This window comes from Microcaecilia unicolor, chromosome 2 (assembly GCF_901765095.1).
Source record: "Microcaecilia unicolor chromosome 2, aMicUni1.1, whole genome shotgun sequence".
Classification (NCBI taxonomy): Eukaryota; Metazoa; Chordata; class Amphibia; order Gymnophiona; family Siphonopidae; genus Microcaecilia; species Microcaecilia unicolor.
The window spans coordinates 560,367,376-560,392,394 of NC_044032.1; the positions used below are offsets into that span (position 1 = coordinate 560,367,376).

The window sequence follows — 25,019 nt, forward strand, 5'->3', positions numbered from 1 at the left end:
CGCTAACACAGCACTGGCCACTTTTTAGCGCAGCTTAGTAAAGGACCCCATAGTGAAAAAAGGATTCTCATTTGGCACAGGTTTCTTATCTTTTGGTTGTCCCTACTATGTTGACTGTTCTAGACGATTCTGTGGGCAGTTGCATAGCTACAGGGGGCCTTGGGGGCCTGGGTCCCCCCCAAAATAGAGCCAGGGCCACTGTGAGGAGCAGCAGGGCAGACAATGTGCAGAGAACAACACTATGCGAAAAGCTTCAGCTGGTGGGGGTTGGGACCCCTGTCAGCCAAGGTATATGGGGTTACGGTGGGGCAGGGGTTGTGGCAGGGAGGTGGCCAAACTGTGTCCCCCACACACTTTGGGCTCCAGCCCCCCCAAATGTTGAGATCTGGCTACAGCCCTGCTGTGGGATAATGGTTCTTTTTGTTGCCTATGGTTGCCTATATTTGGGCACCAGCTTATAGAATTGCCATTTAATGTAGAGGTCATTACTATGCATTAACTTTAGCATGGCAGACCATGCAGATGAGTTCATGCCAGCTCAAGAGTACTGTTCCCTCTAAGCTGAGTAGGGATCCTCCAACTGCATTGTTGCCAGTAGGGGGGTGGTCCTTCAATATTGTGTTTTCAATCTCTATGTACAGGAAGGTTCCCTGAGTCCTTCAGAGCTTGCCTGCCCCTCACTATTGAAAACTAGATAGTGAAACAGCACCCCCCCCCCCCCCCCCCACACACTGGTAGGACTGCAGATGGAGGACTCCCGCTTAGCTTAGAGGGAACAGTGATCAAGAGGTGTTGCTAACTGCATTATGCGTTATTGTCATACTGTTAATGCATGGTAGTGACGTTTTCTGCGCTAAATGCATGACAGTTCTCCCAGAAGGACTGGAAATGCCCCCAATTGTTAATATAGAGATTTTGTAGTTACCACACTTCAGTAAATAGGGGCCAGAATCAAAGAAAAGCCTTATGAATTAGACCCAAGAAGGGCAATTTTGAAGGCCATTTCCACGATAAAACATGCTTTACCTGTGGAAATGGGCTGTTACGTAATTTCAGACAGAAAACAGCATCTCATTAAATGTAGCTGTCAAGCTTTAATGTAAACTGAGAAAAAACTTTAGTGGTCGATGAACTTTGAGAATCATTTCTCCAAAATTAGTTCATTTTCATCACATCATATGCCATAAAAATGCCTTTTAATGAGGACTGCATTTTGATTAAACTTTTAATTGTGATTAATTGTGTGATTAAAGGTATGTTATTTTTTTTTCCCACTGTAGCGTCTTGTGACTCTGGGCATGTCACTTAACTCTTCATTGCCCAGAGCTGCAGTGGGAAAATAAATAAGGAGTCCTTTTACCAAACTGTGCACTGAAGCCCCCTTTTACTACCACATGGTAAAAGTTAAACACTTGTCGCGTGGTCATTTCCTGGGGGAGTCCTTACTTTCTCCTATTTAGGAGGCGGTAGGGACTCCATCAGTAGCCTGGCAGTAACCAGGCAGCGCTTGGCACTGCCTAATTACCACTGGGCATGCCCCTGACACTAGAAAATTAAAAAATATTTTCTAGTTCTGGAATTAGCACACAGTGGGGGGTCAGAACTATTGCTGGGCTCTCCCGGAAGCCTGGCGGTAGGAGTGAATCGCTATGCACCAAGCCGGCACTGCCCCTACCGCCCTTTTGTAAAAGGGCCCCGAAATAAATAACATACCTTTAATCATGATTACAAATTTTAGTCAACATACAGTCCTAAAAAATTAAGGAATAAAAAATATTGAAAAGATAAGAAATACAAAATACAAACTGAAAAATTATAAAGAATATAAAACAGAATGCAAGACAGTTATAAAGAGCCTTACAGTTTTCACACCCTACTTCAGAAAAGCAAGCCTACTTTTAATTTAATCAACAATTTCAATCTTCAGTAATTCACCGCAGTTCACGTCTTTCTCATAACCTAAGTCGTGTCATTAATAAATAACAAAAAGTCACTTTGCTTGCAAAGTCCATGATTCCAACGTTAGCCATTGTAACTTCCAATCCAAATGATGCCTTTAATTAAAATAATGCCAGATGGTGTAGTTGACTTTGCAGGTTAACTGAATTTTTGTTATTTATTAAAAGAGACAGCTTAAATTTAAAGAAGGAAGTGAAGTGTGGAGAATTAGTGAAGATTGAAATTGTTGATTAAATTAAATGGAGTTAAAAAATATATTTATTTATTTGGATTTTGCTCACAACTTTTCAGTTGTAGCTCAAAGTACATTCAGGTACACTGGGTATTTTTGTCCCTGGAGGGATCACAATCTAAGTTGGTAACAGAGTCAATACAGAGTTAAATGACTTGCCCAAGATTACAAGGAGGACCAGTGGGATTTGAAACTAGCACCTCTGATATTAAGCCTAGTGCTCTAACCACAAGGCCACTCCCTCATTCCTATGATAGAAGGAAAATGAACTCATTTTGGAGTAATTATGTTCAAAGTTCATCAGCTGTTCCTATGGGTGTCTCTAATGTTTAGTACATGCTAATTTTTAGTGCACACTAAAAACGCTAGCGTGCCTTAGTTAAAGGACCCCTAACATAGAAGCATTTACTGTTCACTATTTAAGAGATGCTATGTGCTCCCATGTTAACTCTTCATTATCCAGTTAACACACACAAATCAAAATGTGCTGGCTCTGGGGTAGGCAACATTTATACATAGAGGGCAAAATGAATGTCAGTATTATCCCTGGTGGGCCACAATGTTAAGTGATGTCAGAACCGGAAATGGGTACTGTTGGAAGCAGGATACTGGGCTAGATGGAGCATTGGTCTGACCCAGTATGGCTATTATGTTCTCTATAGACCTTCAGTGATAGATAGATAAATACATTTTAAACACAAACTGCTAGACTGGCTATACTGAAAATATTTGTAAAATACAGTATTTAAAATCACCAAAACTCTGGTTAATGACATTTTCTGTGTATACCTCCCATAGTCTCAGGGGCCGCATAAAATTCAATGGCAGGCTGCATTCAGTACACAGGCTGCAGGTTGCCCACCCCCTGTGTTAGCTGGATAACTCAGGAATGCCCAAACAAAAATATTTCTAAAAAAATCAGCAACGCTCAGGTTAGCACGTGCTAACAGGGAAAAACACGACATAACTTGTTAACGTGTTTTTGCGGTAGCCTGTTGGTATGCGCTAGCTGTGCGTTCAGGGCTTAATGCCCCTTTGTAAAAGGGCCCCTTATGAAATGTTTTTTTTGCTTGAGATGTATATCTGCGGACATTTCTTCCTTTATTGAGTAGTACCATTATCAAATTTCTCATACAATGTCAAGACAGTGTCTAAGTCCCTGTATATGTGTATTTTTATCTGCAGATTTTAGGTATTCCTAGAAATAGAGTCAAGGAGCATTTTTCATTCACTCATACTTTTCATTTTCAAAACTAAGCATACAAATTTGGCCCAAGAAACTACTCACACATTTAATTGTGTGTGGATGTGTGGGGATTGTTTTTCTAGGTAAATTCTCTAAAGGAAAAGTGCACTCTTTCTAAATCCATTTCAGTGTAACTGGATGGATTAAAACAATGTTGACTAACAGACAGGCTCTCAGGTTTTTCTATGGAGAAAAATAAAATAAAACAAATATATGCTTCCTCTCATAGGAAATAATGGGACCCGTGCAGGTAAAAAGGGGGCTGGGTACAGTCTTCAAGGAGGTGAATAAAAGCCCTTATCTACAGGGATGATTAAGCCTTGGGTGGCAGAGATGGATATGGAACAGAGCCTAGGAATGGATGGTATAGGGAGGCTCCATCTGCTGTGTGCTCTGTACCTCCTTCTACGGTCCTAAGGAGTGGCCTAATGGTCACCACAGTGGACTAAAACCCTGGGAAATTGGGCTCAATTCCTACAGCAGCTCCCTGTGACCCTGGGTAAGTCACCCAACCCTCCACACTGCCGTAGGTAAAAAGCTTGGATTGTGAGCCCACTAGGGACAGAGACTACCTGCAAGTAATACCTAAACCATTTTGGCTATAACACAGAAAGGTGGTATTTCAAGAATCAGCACTCAGTATTATAACAAGTGCCCAACTTGAATAGCATTGAGCACCAGTTTTTTTTAGTGCCCAATTCTGAATGCCATTTACTGAATCTTATGTGTATATGAATCTGAACTTTGCAGTGAAAGGCTTAAGTGCCAGTGTTAGCAATTTGGAAATACTGTTTAGTCATTGGAAATGGTTTTTACCATGCCAGCTATTTGAAGTTATGGAATGCTTGTTAGCAATATATGTTGACTTCTAAAGAGGGGGATATTCTTAAAACAATGGATTAATTTAGCCTGCTTATTTGCCACATTACTACCAGACTATACAGTCTTTGAAACAAAAGAATAACTGTATTTAAAAAAAATTAGCATCCTCTGTAATTCAAGGTTCAGTCTCCAGAGAACTAAGAAACATATAGATAGGATTACCCAGATTACATTTTAAAGGATTTTATTCATTTTTAATTGTTTTTAGGTTTTATTTTTGTGTGTAATCTTCAAAACGTTTATACAACACCAATTTAGCAATTTGTTGAAAATTAAACAGCAAAAGTAATTTAAAGCTGAAGGATTTAGTTTCTCTCTTTATTTATTTATTTATTACATTTGTATCCCACATTTTCCCACCTATTTGCGGGCTCAGTGTGGCTTACAATACATTATGAATTATGGAAATACAGTTTGTTACATTGCGATTATGGGTTACATTGTGAAGAGTTATGGAAGATAAAGTCAAGTCAATCATCTTTGGGGCGTGGAGACTATGGGATGTGACATAGGGGGAATGATAGGGTGATCGAATAATTTGCTGTGATTCCTTTTTGTTTTATGAAGGCACTGACATGCTAGAGTTTAGGACTATGCAATGTCATCCAGCAAAACTCACCAGAGAATTACCAGATCCATCATCTTCTGATAATGTTGTTGGTCACTCACTGCCTACAGAATCTTGACTCAGAGTCCTCTCCACTAAGATCACCTCTGAACATATGAGCTTCACATGGTGAGCAGATGTCAAATATCAGAGTCTCATAAAAAGGGATATTTTGAAGCAATTAGGTGTGCTTTGAAACACTTCAATGGGGACACAGAGAAAGTGCCTGTATGTAATATCTAAACCATTTTGGCTATAACACAAAAAAGTGGTATTTCAAGAATCTAATAAACAAGACCATTGAGGTGTTTCAAAGCACACCTAATTGCTTCAAAATATCCCTTTTTATGAGAATCTGATATTTGACTGGTAGTGCTATAGAAATGATTTATAGTAGTAGTAGTAGTAGTAGTAGTAGTAGTATTTGACATCTGCTCACCATGTGAAGCTCACATATGCAGAGGTGATCTTAGTGGAGAGGACTCTGATTCAAGATTCTGTAGGCAGTGAGTGACCAATAGCATTATCAGATGATCATGGATCTGGTAATTCTCTGGTGAGTTTTGCTGGATGATATTGCGTAGTCCTAAACTCTAGCATGTCAGTGTCTTCATAAAACAAAATGGGATCACAGCAAGAAGGGGAAGGGGAAATGAGACTTGATATACTGCCTTTCTGAGGTTTTTGCAACTACATTCAAAGCGGTTTACATATATTCAGGTACTTATTTTGCACCTGGGGCAATGGAGGGTTAAGTGACTTGCCCAGAGTCACAAGGAGCTGCAGTGGGAGTTGAACTCAGTTCCCTAGGATCAAGGCCCACTGCACGAACCACTAGGCTACTCCTCCACTAGCAACATTCCATGTAGAAGCTTGCCCTTGCAGATCACCAATGCGGCTGCGCAGGCTTCTGTTTCTGTGAGTCTGACGTCCTGCATGTACGTGCAGAACATCAGACTCACAGAAACAGAAGCCTGCGCGGCCACGTTGCTGATCTGCAAGGGCAGGCTTCTACATGGAATATTGCTAATGGAATAGCAACATTCCATGTAGAATCTCAAATAGGGAAAGGGAAATGGGACTTGATATACTGCCTTTCTGAGGTTTTTGCAACTACATTCAAAGCGGTTTACATATATTCAGGTACTTATTTTGCACCAGGGGCAATGGAGGGTTAAGTGACTTGCCCAGAGTCACAAGGAGCTGCAGTGGGAATCAAACTCAGTTCCCCATGATCAGAGTCCACTGCACTAACCAAATCCATCAGCTTTAAATTACTTTTGTTGTTTAATTTTCAACAAATTGCTAAATTGCTGTTGTATACACTTTTTGAAGATTATGCACAAAAATAAAACCTAAAAATAATTTAAAATGAGCAAAATCCTTTAAAATGTAATCTGGGTAATCCTATCTATATGTTTCTTAGTTCTCTGGAGACTGAACCTTGAATTACAGAGGATGCACATTTAAAAAAAAATAAAGTTATTCTTTTGTTTCAAAGACTGCATAGTCTGGTAGTAAAGTTTAATGTGGCAAAAAAGCAGGCTGAGTTAATCCATTGTTCTAAGAATTTCCCCTTCTTTATATTGCTAACAAGCGTTCCTTAACTTCAAATAGCTGGCATGGTAAAAACCATTTCCAATGGCTAAACAGTATCTCCAAATTGCTAACACTGGTATTTAAGCCTTTCACTGCAAAGTTCAGATTCATGTGAAAAACGTCAGATTGCATTCACAGAAAAGTATACACGCAGGATTCTGTAAATGACACTCAAAACTGGTCACTGAAAAAAAAAATGGTGCCCAATGCTATTCAAGATGGGCACCCATTATAGTACTGAGTGCCGAGTTCGGTGTCCAAATTTAGGGGGCCAGGAGTTGTACCTGCTGAAATCAGGTGTAATTCCTGGTGCTCAATTTGGGAACACAATCCTCAGTATTCTATAATACTGCGTGCAAAGTTTAAGAAAGTCCTGATCTGCCCATGGACGACCTATGGCCACACCCCTTTTTGGGTTGCATGCTATGGGATTTGTGTGCACATTGTTATAGAATAATGTCTAGCAAGATATGTGCACAAATTCAAATTGGTGCTGATTAGTGACTTAGCACCCAATTATTGTCACTGATTGGCTTGTTAGTCAATTTAGATGGGCACACATCTTGGATTGGGGCCCAAGTTTGGGTGTTATATATAGAATCTGGGGGTAAGGGGTAATTTTATGAAGGGTTTTTTAAGGGTATATGGCAGCCTAGGCATGCAAAATGCTACTTATAAAATTATTTCTACATAAAAATGCACAATGACAAGATTGTGCATACCTTTATGCGATTAGGGTTTAGGCCCATCCAGGGATATAATGTGGGTGGAAAACAGGAGGAGTCATGATTTAGGCATGCTATTTATAAAATACTCCTCTTGGGGAATAAATCTATAAAGGATGTTCCTCAGGTAAATGCTGTGTTATGTGTGTAAAATGCTACTTATAAAATTATCTCTATATAAACGAATGTACAATGACAAAAATGTGGTACTTGTGTGCGACTAGTATGTAAACATGTTCAAGGGTATAGTTTAGGTGGAACACAGGTGTAGTCATGATTAATGCATGCTTTTTATAAAATACACCTAGGGAATAATTCTATAAAAGATGTTTCATTCTTAAATGTTGTGTTGTGTTACGTAAGTAAAGGGCTTCTAAGAAAATTATCCTACAAGGTAGGGACATAAAGGTATGCAACAGGGGCGTAGCCATGGGAACTCAAGGCCCACCCCCCTCCCCAGTCATGTGCACAGGCTTTGTATCTATGGCACAGCATGGTATTTGTCTCCCTCCCCCTACCGATCTTTTCCTTTTCTTCACCCCTTTGCATTCCAACATCTCTTTCCAGGGGCAGCTCTATAATTAGGCCAACTGAGGTGGAGGCCTCAGACAGCAATTTTTAGGGAGTGGCACAATTTGAAGATCCTGCAGCCGAAGAGCCTGCTTCCCTGTAAATATTTCCTCCAGTGCCTCAGCACATGCCTGCCCAGCCTGGCATCTGTCTTCCATCTTCCCCCTGGGATTTATAGTGTAGAGTGTTGCCACGATTTGAGTTTCTGCCAGGTACTTGTGACCTGGCTTGTCCACTGTTTGGAAAACGGGATACTGGGCTAGAAGGACGATTGGTCTGACCCAGTATGGCTACTCTTATTTTCTTATGTTCTAACCCAGTGCAACATCTGACTACCATCCCTCCTGACCTGGTTCCAACATCTCTCTTCATCCCCCTCCCTCCCTCCCAACCTGGTCCAGCATCTCTTTCACCCCTCCCTGGTTTATCTTCATGAGTTGTCCAATTACTGTGCTAGTCAAGATCTTAGATGGTAACTTATGGGAGAATTCAGTTTTGGATGACTTTCAATATGGTTTCCAGAAGGCACACAGCACAGAGACTTGAATTGCCGCTAGTATCAATGAGGTGCGGATGGGTCTGGATGGGCATAGAAATTATTTCTTTGCTTTTCTAGACATATCTGCGGCTTTTGATACTTTAGATCATGTGTTGCTTCAGCGGCTCCCTGCTTGTGGCCTTGCGGTAGTTGTCCTGAAGTGGTATGAATTTTTTTTGAGCAACTGAAAGGCAGTAGTTCAGATGGGAGATCAATTATCAAGGGTGCATCAGTTGCCACCAGTTGTACCAAAGGGATCTGTGTTAGCAGCTTTATTTAACATCTATCTTTCTCCCCCTTGTCATCTGATATGATCTTTGGGGCTTTCCTATAGGATCTATGCAGTTGATATATGTTCCCCCCCCCCCCCCCCACACCCATGTTACGAACTGGTGCAGATGTGGTGCCCTGATTGCAGACAATTTTTGAAACTATAACAAAACAGATTGCAATTGAATGTTTCTAAGACTGAGGTTATGTGGGTTGTTTCTGATGCATCAATGGAACTCCCTGAAGTGATTTATTTGATGGGTACCCAAGTAAAGGTTTCTAAACAAGTGAAAAGTCTGGGGGTATTATTAGATTCTGCTTTTACATTCTGACCACAGGTGCGAATGCTGATTAGAACTATATTCTTTAAACTGAGATTGTTGAGTAAATTTAAGCCCCTCTTGCACTGGGCTAATTTGAAAAGAGTTGTACAAACCATGATTTTCAGTACTATTAGTTATTGTAATATTGTCTATCTTGGTCTCCCGAGTTTTTGCCTTCGGGCTATTCAGGTAGCTAATAATTCTGTTGTGCGACTGCTGTTTGGTCTTTCTTGATCAGAGCATATTTCTACCCGCCTGAAGCATCTGAGGTGGTTGCCAATGTGAGAAAGGATATTGTTCAAATCACTGGTAACGCTTCATCAGACTCTGTATCAGGATTGTACATTCTATTTGCGTCATGTGACACAATGGTATTTGCCTTCACGATCATTGAGGTCACAGCATAAGTATGAACTTGTGGTTCCTGCGTTTTAAAACACACGATTGGAGGTTACTCGGTCTGGAACTGTCTTATTTTGTAGGCCAATTGGATGGAACAGAGTGGCCTTATGACTTAAAAGCGAGACCGACTTATCTGCTTGTAAAAAAGGCTTGAAGGACTTCATATTGTACCAAGCATATCTTGTTACTGGCTAAAGGATGGGTGATTTGGATTAGGACGGACCTTTTACTGGTGATGTGTATCGTATTTTTATTGTAAATTTGCTGGGTTTTATATGCATGTTTTATTTTTGTTTTCTTTGGATTATGTATGTTTTTTTTTCTGTACCCTGCCATGGATAAGGGTGGGCTAGAAGTCATACATTTCAATTTTCAATGTCCATTTAACCGGACCGCCCCAGCACTAACCGGGCAGTTAGTGCCTGGGTGGTCACAGGCACTACTTAGCTGTTTAAGTACAGCTGAATATTTCTGGATGGCCAACTCAGCAGGATTTAACTGGGCAGGAGCCTCTCCTGCCTGGTTAAACCCTTTTGGATATTGATCCCAGAGCCGTTGCTTGTAATAATGACATGGCAGGAAAAATATACATTTGCCTGCCCAGGAGTGATTCTATTTTCTCTCCTTTTTAATATGAAATGAAGGTCAGATGGGTTCCTCATATTACAGCCCCTGACATACTGAAGAAATGTCTTGTGCAATTTTTTTAAACATAAGCATTGACAGAATCCAGAAGCCACCAGTAACTGCATTGACCCAGCTGATGAACTGCAGACCCTTTAAACAAATCTGAAAACCTAGGGCATGTTTACAGTTTTGGGAAACTCAGATAAACTTTCTGTCAGAGCAAGATTTATCAAATATTCACTCTCCCATATTCAGCCCAATATTCAAAAGGATAAGGGGGGAAGTTAACAGTGTGGGCTACGGTTAAATCAGATTATTTTACTGTTAACCCAGATTATTAGTAACTAGGTCTTATTGTATAACATGGTAGACCACATTGAAAACTTCCCCCCTAAATGTTTTAAAAAATCTGTGGGGGATACAAGAGTAATCAGGGATATGTGCACACTCACATCCATAAATATAATCAATGTCCTATACATATAAAGAGATACAGATATACCTGTGACACTTATGGCAGGGGGTATCATTTGAGGCAGAGTGAGGGTGGACAAAAAGTTATATAACTACACATGAGATAGAAACAGAGAAAAATGAAGGCAGATAAAGACCATCCAGTTCATTTTCGAAAGAGAAGGGCGCCCATCTTTCAACACAAATCGGGAGATGGGCGCCCTTCTCGCAAGGCCGCCCAAATCGGCATAATCGAAAGCTAATTTTTTGACACCCTCAACGGCTTTCCGTCGCAGGGACGATTAAAGTTCACGTGGGCATGTCGGCAGGGTAGCGAAGGGGGGCCTGGGGCGTGATTAGGAGACGGGCGTCCTCGGCCGATAATGGAAAAAAGAAGGGCGTCCCTGATGAGCACTTGGCCGACTTTACTTGGTCCATTTTTTTTCATGACCAAGCCGTGAAAAGATGCCCGAACTGAGCAGATGACCACCGGAGGGAATAGGGGATGACCTCCCCTTACTCCTCCAGTGGTCAATAACCCCCTCCCACCATAAAAAACAGATTAAAAATATGCCATACTCAGGTCCATCGCAGCATTATACAGGTCCCTGGAGCAGTTGTAGTGGGTGCAGTGTACTTCAGGCAGGCAGACCTGGGGGGGGGGGGGGTTGGGGGGCTCAGCACCCGAGGTAAGGGAGTTATGCACCTGGGAGCAATTTCTGAAGTTCACTGCAGTGCCCCCTAGGGTGCCCGGTTGGTGTCCTGGCATGTGAGGGGACCAGTGTACTACAAATGCTGGCTCCTCCCATGACCAAAGGACTTGGATTTGGCCGTTTTTGAGATGGCCGTCCTTAGTTTCCATTATCGGCGAAAACCAAGGGCGGCCATCTCTAAGGTCAACCTAAATGTTGAGATTTGGGCGTCCCCGACCGTATTATCGAAACGAAAGATGGACGCCCATCTTGTTTCGATAATACAGTCGGGGACGCCCCTTTACGGGGCCCTCTCTACTATGGGTGTACTGAAATTTACACACCTATTTATAGAATATGGCCCAGTTTGGGTAAATCTATGCACAGGGATTTACTTCACATTTTCATTGGTGGTTTATAGAATGCACTGAGCATCCGTCAATGTGACTAAATTTAATCATGGGCAGTTACACCAAGTAAAGCTTAGTGTAAATGCTGCTGCCTAAATTAGGTGCGGACTAAGTGTATTCTATAACAACATGCATAGATTTGAGAAACACCCATGACCCACCCATTCCACAACCATGGCCATGCCCCTTTTCAACTATTTGCCTTAGAATTTATGTGCATCATGTTACAGAATAAGCTTAGACATTTCTGTGCGTAAATTCTAATTAATTCCAATTACTGTTAATAATTGTTAACTTGCAATTATCAGTGCTGATTGGCTTCTTAACTAATTAAGTTGCATGTGCAATTTAAGTTGCACTATACAGAATCCATGGATATAAGTGCAAAACTTACTGCACTTTAAAAAAGGGCCTTAAAGTTTACTAAATAAGTGAAACATCCCAAGAGTGAAATGCGTTTTAAATTATGAATAAAAAATTACATCAGTAAGAACAAAGGTGGATTCATAGGCTGCAAACCATTGAACCACATGGTTTAAACAGCATGTTTGAATAGCAGGCGTTCTTGCCATAATTTTACTTCCGGTTGTAAGGTCAACGTCTAGTATAAGAGTTTGTTTGTAGGCAACATTTTTAAATGCTTTGGTGAAGTAAGTTCTCTTGCTATATTTTCAGGTAATTACTCAGTGGATTTCCCTATGGCATTGTTCTCTTTAGACTAGTTCAGTTTTGAACGATTAACTATGTTAAACTTCTTTTCAGGCTGGATTTGATTCAACACACTGAAAAATTGTGTATGTCAGCTCCCATTTCTCAGCAGTAAATTGCTGCGATATAGGCTCCAGATGATGCCATGCTCGGTGAAATGGATGGCTCCACAGAGCCCGGGAGACGTGGAGGGGCATAATCGAAAGGGACGCCCAAGTTTTTCTGAGGACGTCCTCGTAAAACGTCCCAATGAAGGGGCAGGGAAACCCATATTATCGAAACAAGATGGACGTCCATCTTTCATTTCGATAATACAGTCGGGGACGCCCAAATCTTGAAACTTAGGTCGTCCTTAGAGATGGTCGCCCCTAGACTTGGTCGTTTCTGATTTTCGGTGATAATGGAAACTACGGACGTCCATTTCAGAAATGACCAAATGCAAGACCTTTGGTCATGGGAGGAGCCAGCATTCGTAGTGCACTGGTCCCCCTGACATGCCAGGACCCCAACCGGGCACCCTAGGGGGCACTGCAGTGGACTTCAGAAATTGCTCCCAGGTACGTAGCTCCCTTACCTTGTGTGCTGAGCCCCCCCCCCCAAAACCCACTACCCACAACTGTACACCACTACCATAGCCCTTATGGGTGAAGGGGGCACCTAGATGTGGGTACAGTGGGTTTCGGGTGCGTTTTGGAGGGCTCCCATTTACCACCACAAACGTAACAGGTAGGGGGGATGGGCCTGGGTCTGCCTGCCTGAAGTGCACTGCACCCACTAAAACTGCTCCAGGGACCTGCATACTGCTGTGATGGACCTGAGTATGACATTTGAGGCTGGCACAAAATATTTTTAAAGATTTTTTGAGGGTAGGAGGGGGCTAGTGAGTAGTGACCACTGGGGGAGTAAGGGGAGGTCATCCCCGATTCTCTCCGGTGGTCATCTGGTCAGTTCAGGCACCTTTTTGTGCCTTGGTCATAAGAAAATGTCACATCCCTCGCTAACTCAGTCTGTTCCCCACTGGAAGCTAGCCCCGAGGAGGGAACCCCGTAGACATGGCTGGCCTTAACCCCGCCGCCGGACGGCTTACCTGGGCTCTGCCCCGACAGTCGGTCATCTCAGCCTCAGTGCGGGCATGGCCGGGATCCTTTGCGGTGAGAGTGGGCCCATTCCGAGACCATGTCCGAGGGCCGCGGTTCACGGCCTCCTTGCTCCCCGTCGCTGGCTATGGAGTTCATGCTCGTGCCGGCGGGGAAGATGGCACCGAGATCCGGGGGCCGGCGTCTTTTCCACATCTTGAGCGCAGGAACCAAAACTCCGCCCTGGAGGACCCTGATTGGGGATTGGAGCTGAGGCTCCGCCTGAGGATCTGTGCTGAGCCAACCCATGTAATTCCTCGAGTGATGTCATCTGAGGGTTCCGCCCCGATCAGCTGTGGCTCGGTTTCTGATGACTGACAGTATTTAAGGAGCAGGGTTCCGGCAGGTCTTTGCTTCGGCTTCTGCATCCAGAGGTTCCAGCCTGCGTGTGTGGTCTTGGACTTCATTGCTTGTTTCCCTGACGTTCCGGTGTGACCTTTTGCCTGTTCCTGGACTACTCTGTTTGCCGCCTGCCTTTGACCTTTTGCCTGTTCCTGGACTACTCTGTTTGTAGCCCGCCTCGACCTTCTGCTTGCTCCGAGACGACTCTTGCTGCCACCTGCCCTGCCCTGACCATCTGCCAGACTGCTGTTTGTGGTTCCGGTTCCTCTGTGCCTGGCCAGTCTGTCAACCCCCATGGTTCCGGAAGCCCTGCTGGCCGCCTGCAGCTGGGGGCTCAACCCCCGGTGAACGGTGGTCACCGCGGGTGAAGACTAGGGGTTGCTCAGCTGTCCGACGGGGAACGACTGGGGAGTCACCCGTTCCCCTGCGGGACCCCTGGGCTCACAAAGTCGTCAACCAAGACAGAAAAATAGGACCAGGTAAGGTCATCCAAGTGCTCATCAGCATTTTTTTCCATTATGGGTCGAGGACATCCATGTGATAGGCACGCCCAAGTCCCGCCTTCTCTACGCCTCCGACATGCCCCCGTGAACTTTGGCCATCCCTGCGACGGAAAGCAGTTGGGGATGTCCAAAATCGGCTATTATACTGATTTGGATGACCCTGTGAGAAGGATGCCCATATTCCGATTTGTGTTGAAAGATGGGCGTCCTCTTTCAAAAATAAGCCTGATAATCAGCCAGTAAAATATAAGTTTTTTTACTTATCTCTTTGAAATGTTAAGAAGAGATTTTGATAATATTTTGATATTAAGAAGAGACCTTGATAAGTTTAAATGCAGTAAATGATTTTTAATTATCACAATAATAGTTTGCAATAAAGCAGTTAAAAATATAGATAAAAATAAGGTGAAAGATATAAAAAACATATGGAGGTTTTTTATGACCAATGATGGTGGTATGATTGTGAGGTTCTTCCATGCATTCCTTATTAGAAGTATGAGAATCACTGAGGTCTTTTCCCTTCATTGAAATGTGTGTAAGCAAATTTACTTAATTGTTTATCTTTATATAATCAGGGTTCTATTTAAGGATTTGTACTGACATTTGGATTTAGTCCCTGCAAGTCCATTAGTAGACGTGGTAATGTTGCTTAGCCATGTTCTGCAGCTCTTCTTGTACTGTGAGCTTTATGGTAAAGTAGAATGGAATTAGAATATAATGCTATACATATTGTTTATAAATATATGTTTCTCTGTTTTGAAGTGTTTTACCTAACAAAGTATGAACAATGGCCTTGAAATACTAATGTACTAAATCATGTTAAACTCATAAACATTTGTGTGCATGGAAAAAAAGCACTGTTACTGTGTGCAAACAAGATTTTTGCATGCGAAAAGTGCCTTTAAAGATATTTATCCATTTTACCCTGTTGCTTCTTGAAAACATTTTTAACATATTTATTAGAGTCTACAATATTATACCCCAACATTTGGAGATAAACAGGAAATATGAAAATGTACAAAGCAAAGAGGAAAATACTATCAATAAACAATCTAGAAATACATTAATTGCATGTCACATACCCAAGAGACTCTCCCCAGCCTGTCCCTAAAGTGTGCATACAAGACTATTCAATAACATTATATCTTATTTAGAGACCAGATGATTTGCAATGTATATCAAATGATGATAAATCATTAACCATTTTTTGATAGTTTACATGTAAAATCAAGATAATAAGGTACATTTATGCAAAAAACACCTCATTACTAATTTGTGGAATGATAAAGTACCTACCCTAACTGCTTTGGAAACACATTATCATCAGAAAACTAGTGCATACAGGGGCCCTTTTTCTAAAATGTGCTTTTGCTTGTCTTGCACCTAGATTATGAAATTAACTCTTGAAATATATTAGACCAGAAATGATGATACAGAAGTTCAAGCCTTTAATTAAAAGTTTTTATTTTTGTCAGGCTTTTAATATTGTAAGTGATTTAGGAGTAAGGATATTCCGATGTTTCTGCAATCGGAAAGATTGGCAGAAATGGAAAGTGAGAGTGTTTGCTGAAATGACAGTGGCTAGGTCTTTTCTATCTGCTTATGGAGTTCCCTTCAAAGTTTTAAAATGCATGTTATTATTTATTTGTATTAATTAATTGTAAACTGCCTTGATCTGTTCAAGTCAGGTGGTATATAAAGTGTTTATTAAATCATAAATACATCATTTTAACACAGGGATATACAGTGCGATAACTAAATTTTAGGTGACACTTTTTTAGGCCTTCCCCCCCCCCCCCCCCCTTTGTTTAGCAGGTCATGTGCAACTGTTACCATTAGCACTGATAACTGACACGGGTAAACTTATTGCCTCCTAATTTGGAGATGGTAAGTATCTTGCATTAACTCATCTCTGGCCATCTTCAAATCTAAGCTAAAAACCCATCTTTTTGATGCTGCTTTTAACTGCTCTAGCCCCCACTCGCACCGTCAGAAAAACCTCACCTTATCGTCCTCACTTCAACTGTCTCTTATCCCTTATATGTCCTGTCTGTCCTAACCTTTTTCCCTTACCTGTCCTGTCTGTCTAATTAGATTGTAAGCTCTGTCGAGCAGGACTGTATCTCCATTGTTCAAGTGTAAAAGTGCTGCGTACGTCCAGTAGCGCTATAGAAATGATAAGTAGTAGTAGTAGAAAACTCTGTATTAGCAGTTAGCACATGCTAAGTCTAACACAGTAGTGGCTTATGCTTCTACACCGACTCTCGGCCCCATACCACACTCTCTTAGAGAAAAATTACCAAAAATTCAGAAATGCCTGGTTGGCACATGGTAACAGCCAAAGTATCACAAAACACTTTAACGCATTGCACGGTACACTGTTACCTCACACTACCTGCCACATTAACCCCTAGATTCTAGATATGGGGCTTGAGTGCATGCATTAAATTTGGGCATAAGTCCAATTTGTGGGCACAACTAATTGAATGATGAGCAAATCAGTGCTGATAATTTGGAATACAAACAATTATCAACACTAATTGGCAAATAATTAGAATTTATGCACACATTCTATAAAGAGGTGCTTGTATATCCGAGTGTGTGATCTGATAAGGGGACTGGTCATGGGAGAGAAGCATGGGAGGGTCGGGGGCATTCCTGCGATGTATGTGAATTGCTATAGAATTAGAGGGATCCTAACTTACACTTGGGGATTTACACCAGGTTGTGCCTAAATATATAGCAGTTCCCGACACTAAGTGTTATTCTGTAAACCACACCTAACTTTTAAATTTATTTTTAACAATTACAACAAATCTTACAAGAAACATCTTGCACAGAAAAAGACATGACTAATCAACTAATACAAAAGAAGAAAAAAGCTAAATTGATATCATCACAAAAAAAAATATTAAAAAATAAGAGGAAAAACTTTTATCTGTTTGAAGCAAAACAAAAAAAAAATTAAGGGGCCCTTTTATTAAGCCGTGGCAAACGTGGCCTGTGGTACTGTTGGGCACATGTTTTGGAACACGCCTGGCCAGTCTTTCCCGTGTCTGGGAAAAAGGGCTTTTTTTCAAATGGACCAGGAAAAGGACCTGCGGTAAAATTGAAATCAGCACACACCTATTTATGACCTGAGGTCTTAATGGCCACCCATTGATCTAGCAGTAAGGAGTGGCCTAGTGGTTAGGGTGGTGGACGTTGGTCCTGGGGAACTGAGGAACTGAGTTCAATTCCCACTTCAGGCACAGGCAGCTCCTTGTGACTCTGGCCAAGTCACTTAACCCTCCATTGCCCCATGTAAGCCGCATTGAGCCTGCCAAGAGTGGGAAAGCGCGGAGTACAAATGTAACAATAAAAAATATGCTACACACATGATGTGCTTTCTGGTTCTGAATGCTAATTGCATGCAAGCAAGGGCCTCCCGCATTCCTCCCTCATGATGAGTTGGGTAGTGCACCAACAAGGGTGCTGCTACTGCTGAAACCCTACACCAGCTCGGAGCTGGTGTTAGGGTTTGCTGGTGAGGGAGGAATGAGGTCAGTGAGCTCATCTTAAAGCCATTGATAAATGTACCGCACAGAAAACTCTATAGAGGAGCAGTCCTAATAAGATAACTATTTCAGTTCTTAGCTCCATGGCTTCCTATTTGAAAATTGCTCAGCATCATTTTTCTTTATTTTCTAATAGTTATTTGTAGGTCTTATCTATTCCATGTTGTACATCTCCATTGGGATTATACTAAGCAGTTGGTTATACTATTCAGCGTAGGCTAAAGGAATGTATGATCTTTCCCACAGCTTCCTTGTGGAGGCTGCTGAAATGGTTTATTCCTGTCAGTGAGAGACCCCTAGAGTCCATTTGGATTTTTGAGTTAAATTTGGAGATAATAGAAGCTTTTTTTCCTTTTTCTTTTCTGTATTTCATTTGCAGGCCTAATGCCTTCAAAAAATGACCCTTGGTGTTTTGGTAAGAAGTTCGTTTCTCATTCACATCCATGGCTAGTGATGTTATTTCTGTCTTTTCATAATTTTGTTTTGGAAAACGTATTTATGCAGCCTTGCCTTTCTGCAGAAAGGGGACAGAGGATGCACTAACTTCAATTCAGTTAGAATGTCACAGCACGACTGATAGAAGGTTGTAAGCAACTGATCACATAATACCATTCCTACTAAACCATCACTGGTTATCAGTACAGGGCCTAAATTTTAAACTCTACTTCCAATCTTCTAAGGTCCTTAAAGGAAGTTGGCCAGAGTACTGTGTTTCGTCTTTATCAATAAACTTGTTCATTAAGAATTGACGTTTCTTCGACATGTCCCTGGAAAGCCTGGTCTACTTCCCACTTGTCTTGATCTTTGTGTTCACATGGGATTCCAGTGTTCTCCACCTGGTGGATTTTCTATAAAAAAATGTTGCCAATTAATGCAATAATTGATTGTAGCACCCAATTATTAGTGCTAATTGGCTCATTATCCAATTTAGTTGCACACGCAGCTCAGGTAGCACGCCCCATTTATAGAATCTGGCCAATATTTCATAAACATATGTGCATACTTCAACACCCCCCCAGTACTTATCTCTGGGAACACCTCTGCACTGGTCAAATAAATTTATGCCAAACTGTCTTATAATAAGCCATTTCCATGCATAAACCTCTGTTTTACACTCAGAAATGACATAAAATTGCCCCCTTTTTGCAAAAGAAAATGGGTCATCTTCAAACTTCCACTTGAATCATCCAAATGTTCATAGCATAATTTCAACATATAGACATAACTGGGTGTTAGACTACTACTCTATTACAGACTACGTAGATTTATATAATTCCTATTTCTCTCTCATCTTTCTAGAGTTAGATCAATATTTCAAGTATGATGATCCATGTTTCAAAGACAAATGGATTTGAGTTCTTACAGCACTTTAACATTTTAAATGTGTAATTATTCCAAACTCACCCCAGCCTTTGGTTTAGCTCCAGAGGTTGCCAGATGACTTGCAGATGCCAGGTCAGCATACATACCATGAGTCACTGTCTTTGGAGTCTGATTTATCAACCCATTGTCTCTCACAATTTCACATCCAGTCTCTAAATCCTATCAAAGAAATCACAGTAAATCAGATTTGTAAAACCATATGTCTGTTTTTATCTTTCTCTCTCTCTCTCTCTAAATAAGTGTAGGATTGATATTCAGTGGGAATTAGGTGCTCATTTGCCAGCCCTGCGCTATTCTGTAAGCATGCACCAACATTCCATGACACATACTTTTCAAGTGGGCTTTCACACGGGCAGTGTTTGGGCAGACCCTGGGTGGGGTCCCTTGGTTTGTGAGCCGCTGTACTAACCAGTAGGCTACTCCTCCACAAATATACTTGATAGCATTTATGCAATATCTATGGCTGGTGCAAATGCCTGTATCTAAAATATACACATACAGTACAGTATCGTTTATCCGACCTTCTCTAATCCAACCATCCAACATATCCGATAGACCCCCCCCCCCCCCCCCCCCCGGTAACGTCACTGCTCTGTATTTATGCTCAAATTGCCTACTGTACAATTATTTTCTTTTTTTTTTTTATCGGTTGCTGATTAATGCTAGTAAACATGTTTTAAGGGCTTACCATTGTTTTCCATATTATCCAACTTTTCACTTATCCGACAACTGGTCAGTCTCGATTATGTTGGATAATCGAGACTGTACTGTATTTCATCTGTTATGCTAGTATTCTATAAAATAAAGTATGCACCTACTTTGCTTTATAAAAAAGCTCCAAATGGGCACGATCTTTATGCCTAAAAATATTTGCCCATTTACAGAATTACCATCTAAGGTAAGTAGACACCAGGATGATGTGTGCTAAGTTCCATGCAGAACAGCCTTTATAGAATGCTTGCTTAGTGCACATTGGGCTAGATTCTATATATGACGCTGAAAAAATCGACAGGGGAAAAAAAACCACACAGCACTATTCTATAACCCATGCTTAACGTTAGGCGTGGTTTATAAAATACATGTAGTGCCTAGACCCACAACTAAATTTAGGTGCAACCATTTATGCCAATTAAAACCTGGTATAAATACCCACATCCAAGTTAGGTGTGGATCAGGCGTATTCCATAACAGTGTGCATAGTTTCTGGGAATGCCCACAATCCACCCATGCCCCTTCCATAGACACACTCCCCTTTGAGATCCCCAAATTAGAATTTATGTACACCACTTTACAGAATATGCTTAGCAAGTTGCGCACGTAAATTCTAATTAGTGTCAATTTTGGCCGATTATCAGCGTCAATTGGCTTATTAAACAATCAAGTTGCACGCACAATTTAGCCATACTGCCAAATGTCACGATGGTGACTGTTTCCTTGTCTGTGTTCACCTCGCCCTCTGGTGGCCTGAATCAGTGGCTGCTATGGACTGTCACACGTTCCAGACTTCAGCCCAGTCCGGTCCGGATCTTCCAGGCTGCCAGGCTTGCTTTTCTTGTTTGTGCCTGAACAGCACCCGTAGCTGCCTTGTGATTCCTGCAGTGAACTGCAGCTGCTGATGGGCTTTATTAACCACCTGGAAACGTCTGTGTTTGCCTTTGCATCGTCTAAGGTCCCTGGTATGTTGGTGTGCTCTGTTGCACTTCTGGTTATTCTGTTCCTTGTCTGAAATCCTTGCTTGGTTCTAGTCTAGTCTTTATGTAGTTAGCTTGTACTTTGTTGCTTGTTTTCTAGTCTTGTTTCTTGTTTGTATTTCCTTGTCTGGTCCCTGGGTAGTCTGTGTGTAGGTTAGCTGTTAGCTTTTTCTGCTTGTTCCCTCCTTAGTGGCTGCCTTGGCAGCTTTCTGTTCTTGCCCTCTTGTCTGTCAGTGTCTTTGCACCCTTTCCAGTGGCTGTCTGGCAGCTTTCAGTTCTTGTCCTTTAGCCTGTCCACTTCCTGCCTAGTGTTGTACTGTCTGTCTGTGAGTCCTAGCCCAGTATTCTGTTTTGCTTCCCGTGTATATTCCTCTCCTGTCCTGTAAGTCCTGCCGGCCGCCTGCACCTAGGGGCGCAACTCCTGGGGAACGGCGGTCAAGTGCAGGTGAAGTCTAGCTGTTCCTGCTCTGCCTGTTCCAGCTTGTTTGCCTCAGCTGCAACTCCAGTCCGGGGTTCCAGTCCTGTTCTGCCTTGTCTCTGGTTTGGGGGTGGTTTTGCCTGCCACTGCCGCTCCACTGCAGTGGTCCAAGGGCTCACGAATCTAGTTTCTGCCTTGAGAACCTAACACTAAATTTGCACGTGCAACTTTAGTCGCCATATACAGACTCTGGGGGTTCAAGTTTAACTTTGGGTGCAAGTATTCGTGCCTGGAAAAGGCTGGTATAAATTTTCGTACCCACCTAATGGCAGTTAGGCATGGAAATGTCGTGCCTAGTTTCCAGATATACTGAAAACTGTTGGAATTCTTAAAGCCCCACTTTGAGAACTTCAAAAGACCTCAGCCATGCCGTTTAATGTACACAAACTTATGTCATCAAGTCTTATGCACCACCTTCTTCATCGGTCTTTATAATTCAATTCTTAATAACTTCTTAATTCAATTGATTTTTCAATCTTAAATAAAGACACTTATCTTTGTTGGCTCAGGGGTCAAATTGTCCAACATGACTCATGTTTTGCTAGTTGCTTTCTCAAGGACATACCCCCTTCTGTCAAATGTTGCAGGCTTCAGATTTGGCTCCAGCATCCTTCATCATGGCCTCCCCAGATAGAGACAGTTTTTAGTATATCTGTCGTATGGTTGGAACTGAATATATTAACTGCCATCTGTATTGAACTTATCCGTACCTAATTTCCAGGCATCCTCCTGCTCTGCCCATGTCCCTCCCATGGCCACGCCTATTTTGGAGTTGAGCGTAATGAAAATTAGGTGCAGGGGTTGTAGAATAGAGCATAAAACATTCTGCACATAACTATTAATTTGCTCCAATTAGCATTTGTTAAGGTCTATTGATTGATCCTTAGCGCCAATTAACAACCAATTAACCTATTAAGTCGAGTGGAGGAGTAGCCTCATGGTTAGAACACCAGTCTTGACATCCAAACCTGGCCAGTTTAAGTTCTACTGCTGCTCCTTGTAATCTTGAGCAAGTCACTTAACCCTCCGTTGCCTCAGGTACAAAATTAGATTGTGAGCCCTCCAGAGACAGAGAAATACCCAATGTACCTGAATGTAACTCACCTTGAGGTACTATTTTAAAAAGTGTGAGCAAAATCCAAATACAATTTTAAAAAAGTGCTAAAATAGAAACAATGTTAGGAAATCCACACTTAACATTGGGTGCCATATATAGAATCCAGGGGTAAATGCAAGTTGTTACCTCACATTTACTGTTAATGTGGCAGATAACAGAGTAGTTTATGCTATATTAATAGGCATAGCTAATGGCATCAAATTATCTGCTTGGTATCAATTTTTTGTTTCCATGCTAACTGCATTTAAAATGCTGGGAACAACCCCAGTCATTAACCAGAAGTTTAACAGTTATTGTGTGTTACCTTTGGAAGTTACCACATGGTAACTACAAACTCTTAGCAAATGAGGCCCTGAGGTAATCACCATCAAGCTAAACCAAACTAGATAAAAACACAAGAACATAAGAATAACCATAACCGTACTGGGTCTGACCAATCTAGCCCAGTATCCTGTTTTCCAAACAGTGACCAAGCCAGGTCACAAGTTTATGACATAGCTCATGGAAATTCAGTGAAAATTTGAAATACAACTTATTAAGCAATGAGACATAAACAGAAAACAAAACAATGGGAAACAATATTCAAAGACAGAACCATACCAAGCAGAATTACACTCTTTATGACCCATCTCGTAGCACTCCCACCCCACTCACTGTGTGGAGACCAAGCAGGGGAGTCATTGGATGGGGAACAATTTTGATGCTCCCACATCCCTGTGAGACCTCATTGCTCACACAGCCCTCAGTAAGGCCCTATTCAAAGGCACTTATCTAGTGAGCAGGTCCTGCTGACTGCATAAGTGTCAGAGAAAGAAATATTAAGTGGCACTAACCGGACAGTATCACTGAAAATTGTATCTATTTAGACTATATGATACTGCTAGGCATTGTCAGTTCAGAGCTAATAAAATGATGTGAGCAAAGGGTGCAGGAAGGCAAGGAAGGAGGGATGGGTACTTATGTTGGTGGCAGGAGTACTTATAAAGATGGAAAATTTAGGGGAGGGTCAGTGAAAAGTAAACATGGTCTATGGGGTACATTTTGTGACAGGGATCAGAAGGAGATGGAGATCCAAGGAAATCCTTGGTGCTGTGAAAAGGATATTATCAAGAAATGAGTTTGAAATATACCAGAATACCCAGAATATTACCTCCTGCATTCTTAAATATCTAAAATGTCCTCTGACCACCTCACCACCTCAACACTATCTGGACAGTGTCACAATGTCTGTGGGAAGACACAGAAGTTATCTATTTAGTGGCCACACACAAAACACTAACCAGATAACAACCTATCCTAAACCTATCCTATTAGCTATGTAGTTAGCGGCCAGAATGTGGCTACTAAACAGCCCACGGAGCGTTGTGACACTGTCCAGATAGTGTTGAGATGGTCAGAGGACACCATTTCTCTCTACAATATTCCTGCTGAGCTTGTCTTTAAGGGCTATGCTTTTTTCTTATGCTTTGTGTAACTATTTTGGAATATTAGGCTCTAAAACTCTATATATGGCACATGAGAAGAAAGTCAGTGAAATCACCACAGTTAATATTTATCCCCTATAAAAGCTATGTGTAATGTTTATACTTTGCATTTTCAGTGTCCCTTTGTTGGTCTCTTTTGGGATTATGTATCAAACAGATCCTCTCTTCTGAGTTGGCCTTCTTATCATGTAAAAGCTCAGCAATATTCTTCGAAACTGCTGGGTACAGTATAAAGTGCAGATATGACTTGTCAGAACCTTGTGGTTTTGTTGTATGATATTTAGTATTTTCTGTGATTCTTGACTTTACTCCCACTTTCTGTCTTAGGGGACCATTGTAACTGATGTCAACAACATCTGCAGACTCTTATATATTGACATCACCCTTTAGCAATTCCACTGTGAACCATATATCATGTAGGAATTCAACTACAAATGAGCTCATCCTTTGCCCCAAAAGAAAAATATTATATTACTTAACACCCATATATTCCTAAGGGTATCTCTAGCATTAGTGCGTGCTCATTTTTAGCACACAATAAAAATGCTAGTACACCTACAGCGCAGCTTAGTAAACAGGGCGCTTTATGTTTAACTAGTAAAAAAGGCCCGTTTCTGTTAGAAATGAAACGGGCGCTAGCAAGGTTTTCCTTGGAGTGTATGTTTCAGAAAGAGCGTGTGTGAGAGATGGAGCATGTGTGTCAGAGAGAGAATGTGAAAGAGAGAGAGACAGAGTGTATGTGTTTGTGCGAGAGAGAGAGAGTGTGTGAGAGTGTGTGAGAGACATTGTTTGTGTTTCTGTGTGACACTGTGTGAGAGAGAGGGACAAAGACAGTGAGTGTGTGAGTGAGAGTGTATGTGGCAGACAGAGAATGAGTGACTGCGTGTGTGGTATGAGGAACCCCCTCACCCCCTCCCTCTCCCCTGCCCCCTTGCAGCCATGCATGTGCAGCGACCCTCCTCTCCCCGTGTTCCCCCTGCAGCCACCCATGTCCAGCATCCCCCTGCAGCCACCCATGCCCATCAAACCCTCCTCTCCCCCTGCTGCGTCCTTCCTGTCTCCCCTGCTCCCCCTGCAGCCACCCA

The 25,019-nt window shown here is 41.9% G+C and overlaps 1 protein-coding gene across 1 annotated transcript in view; it reads right to left on the minus strand.

The window, feature by feature from the left end:
* Positions 1–25,019, minus strand: part of DLC1 (DLC1 Rho GTPase activating protein) — a 744,850-nt gene that overhangs the window by 485,265 nt on the left and 234,566 nt on the right. Inside the window, 1 exon segment of the mRNA XM_030191431.1 lies at positions 19,186–19,323. Coding sequence (XP_030047291.1) covers positions 19,186–19,323 — 138 coding nt within the window.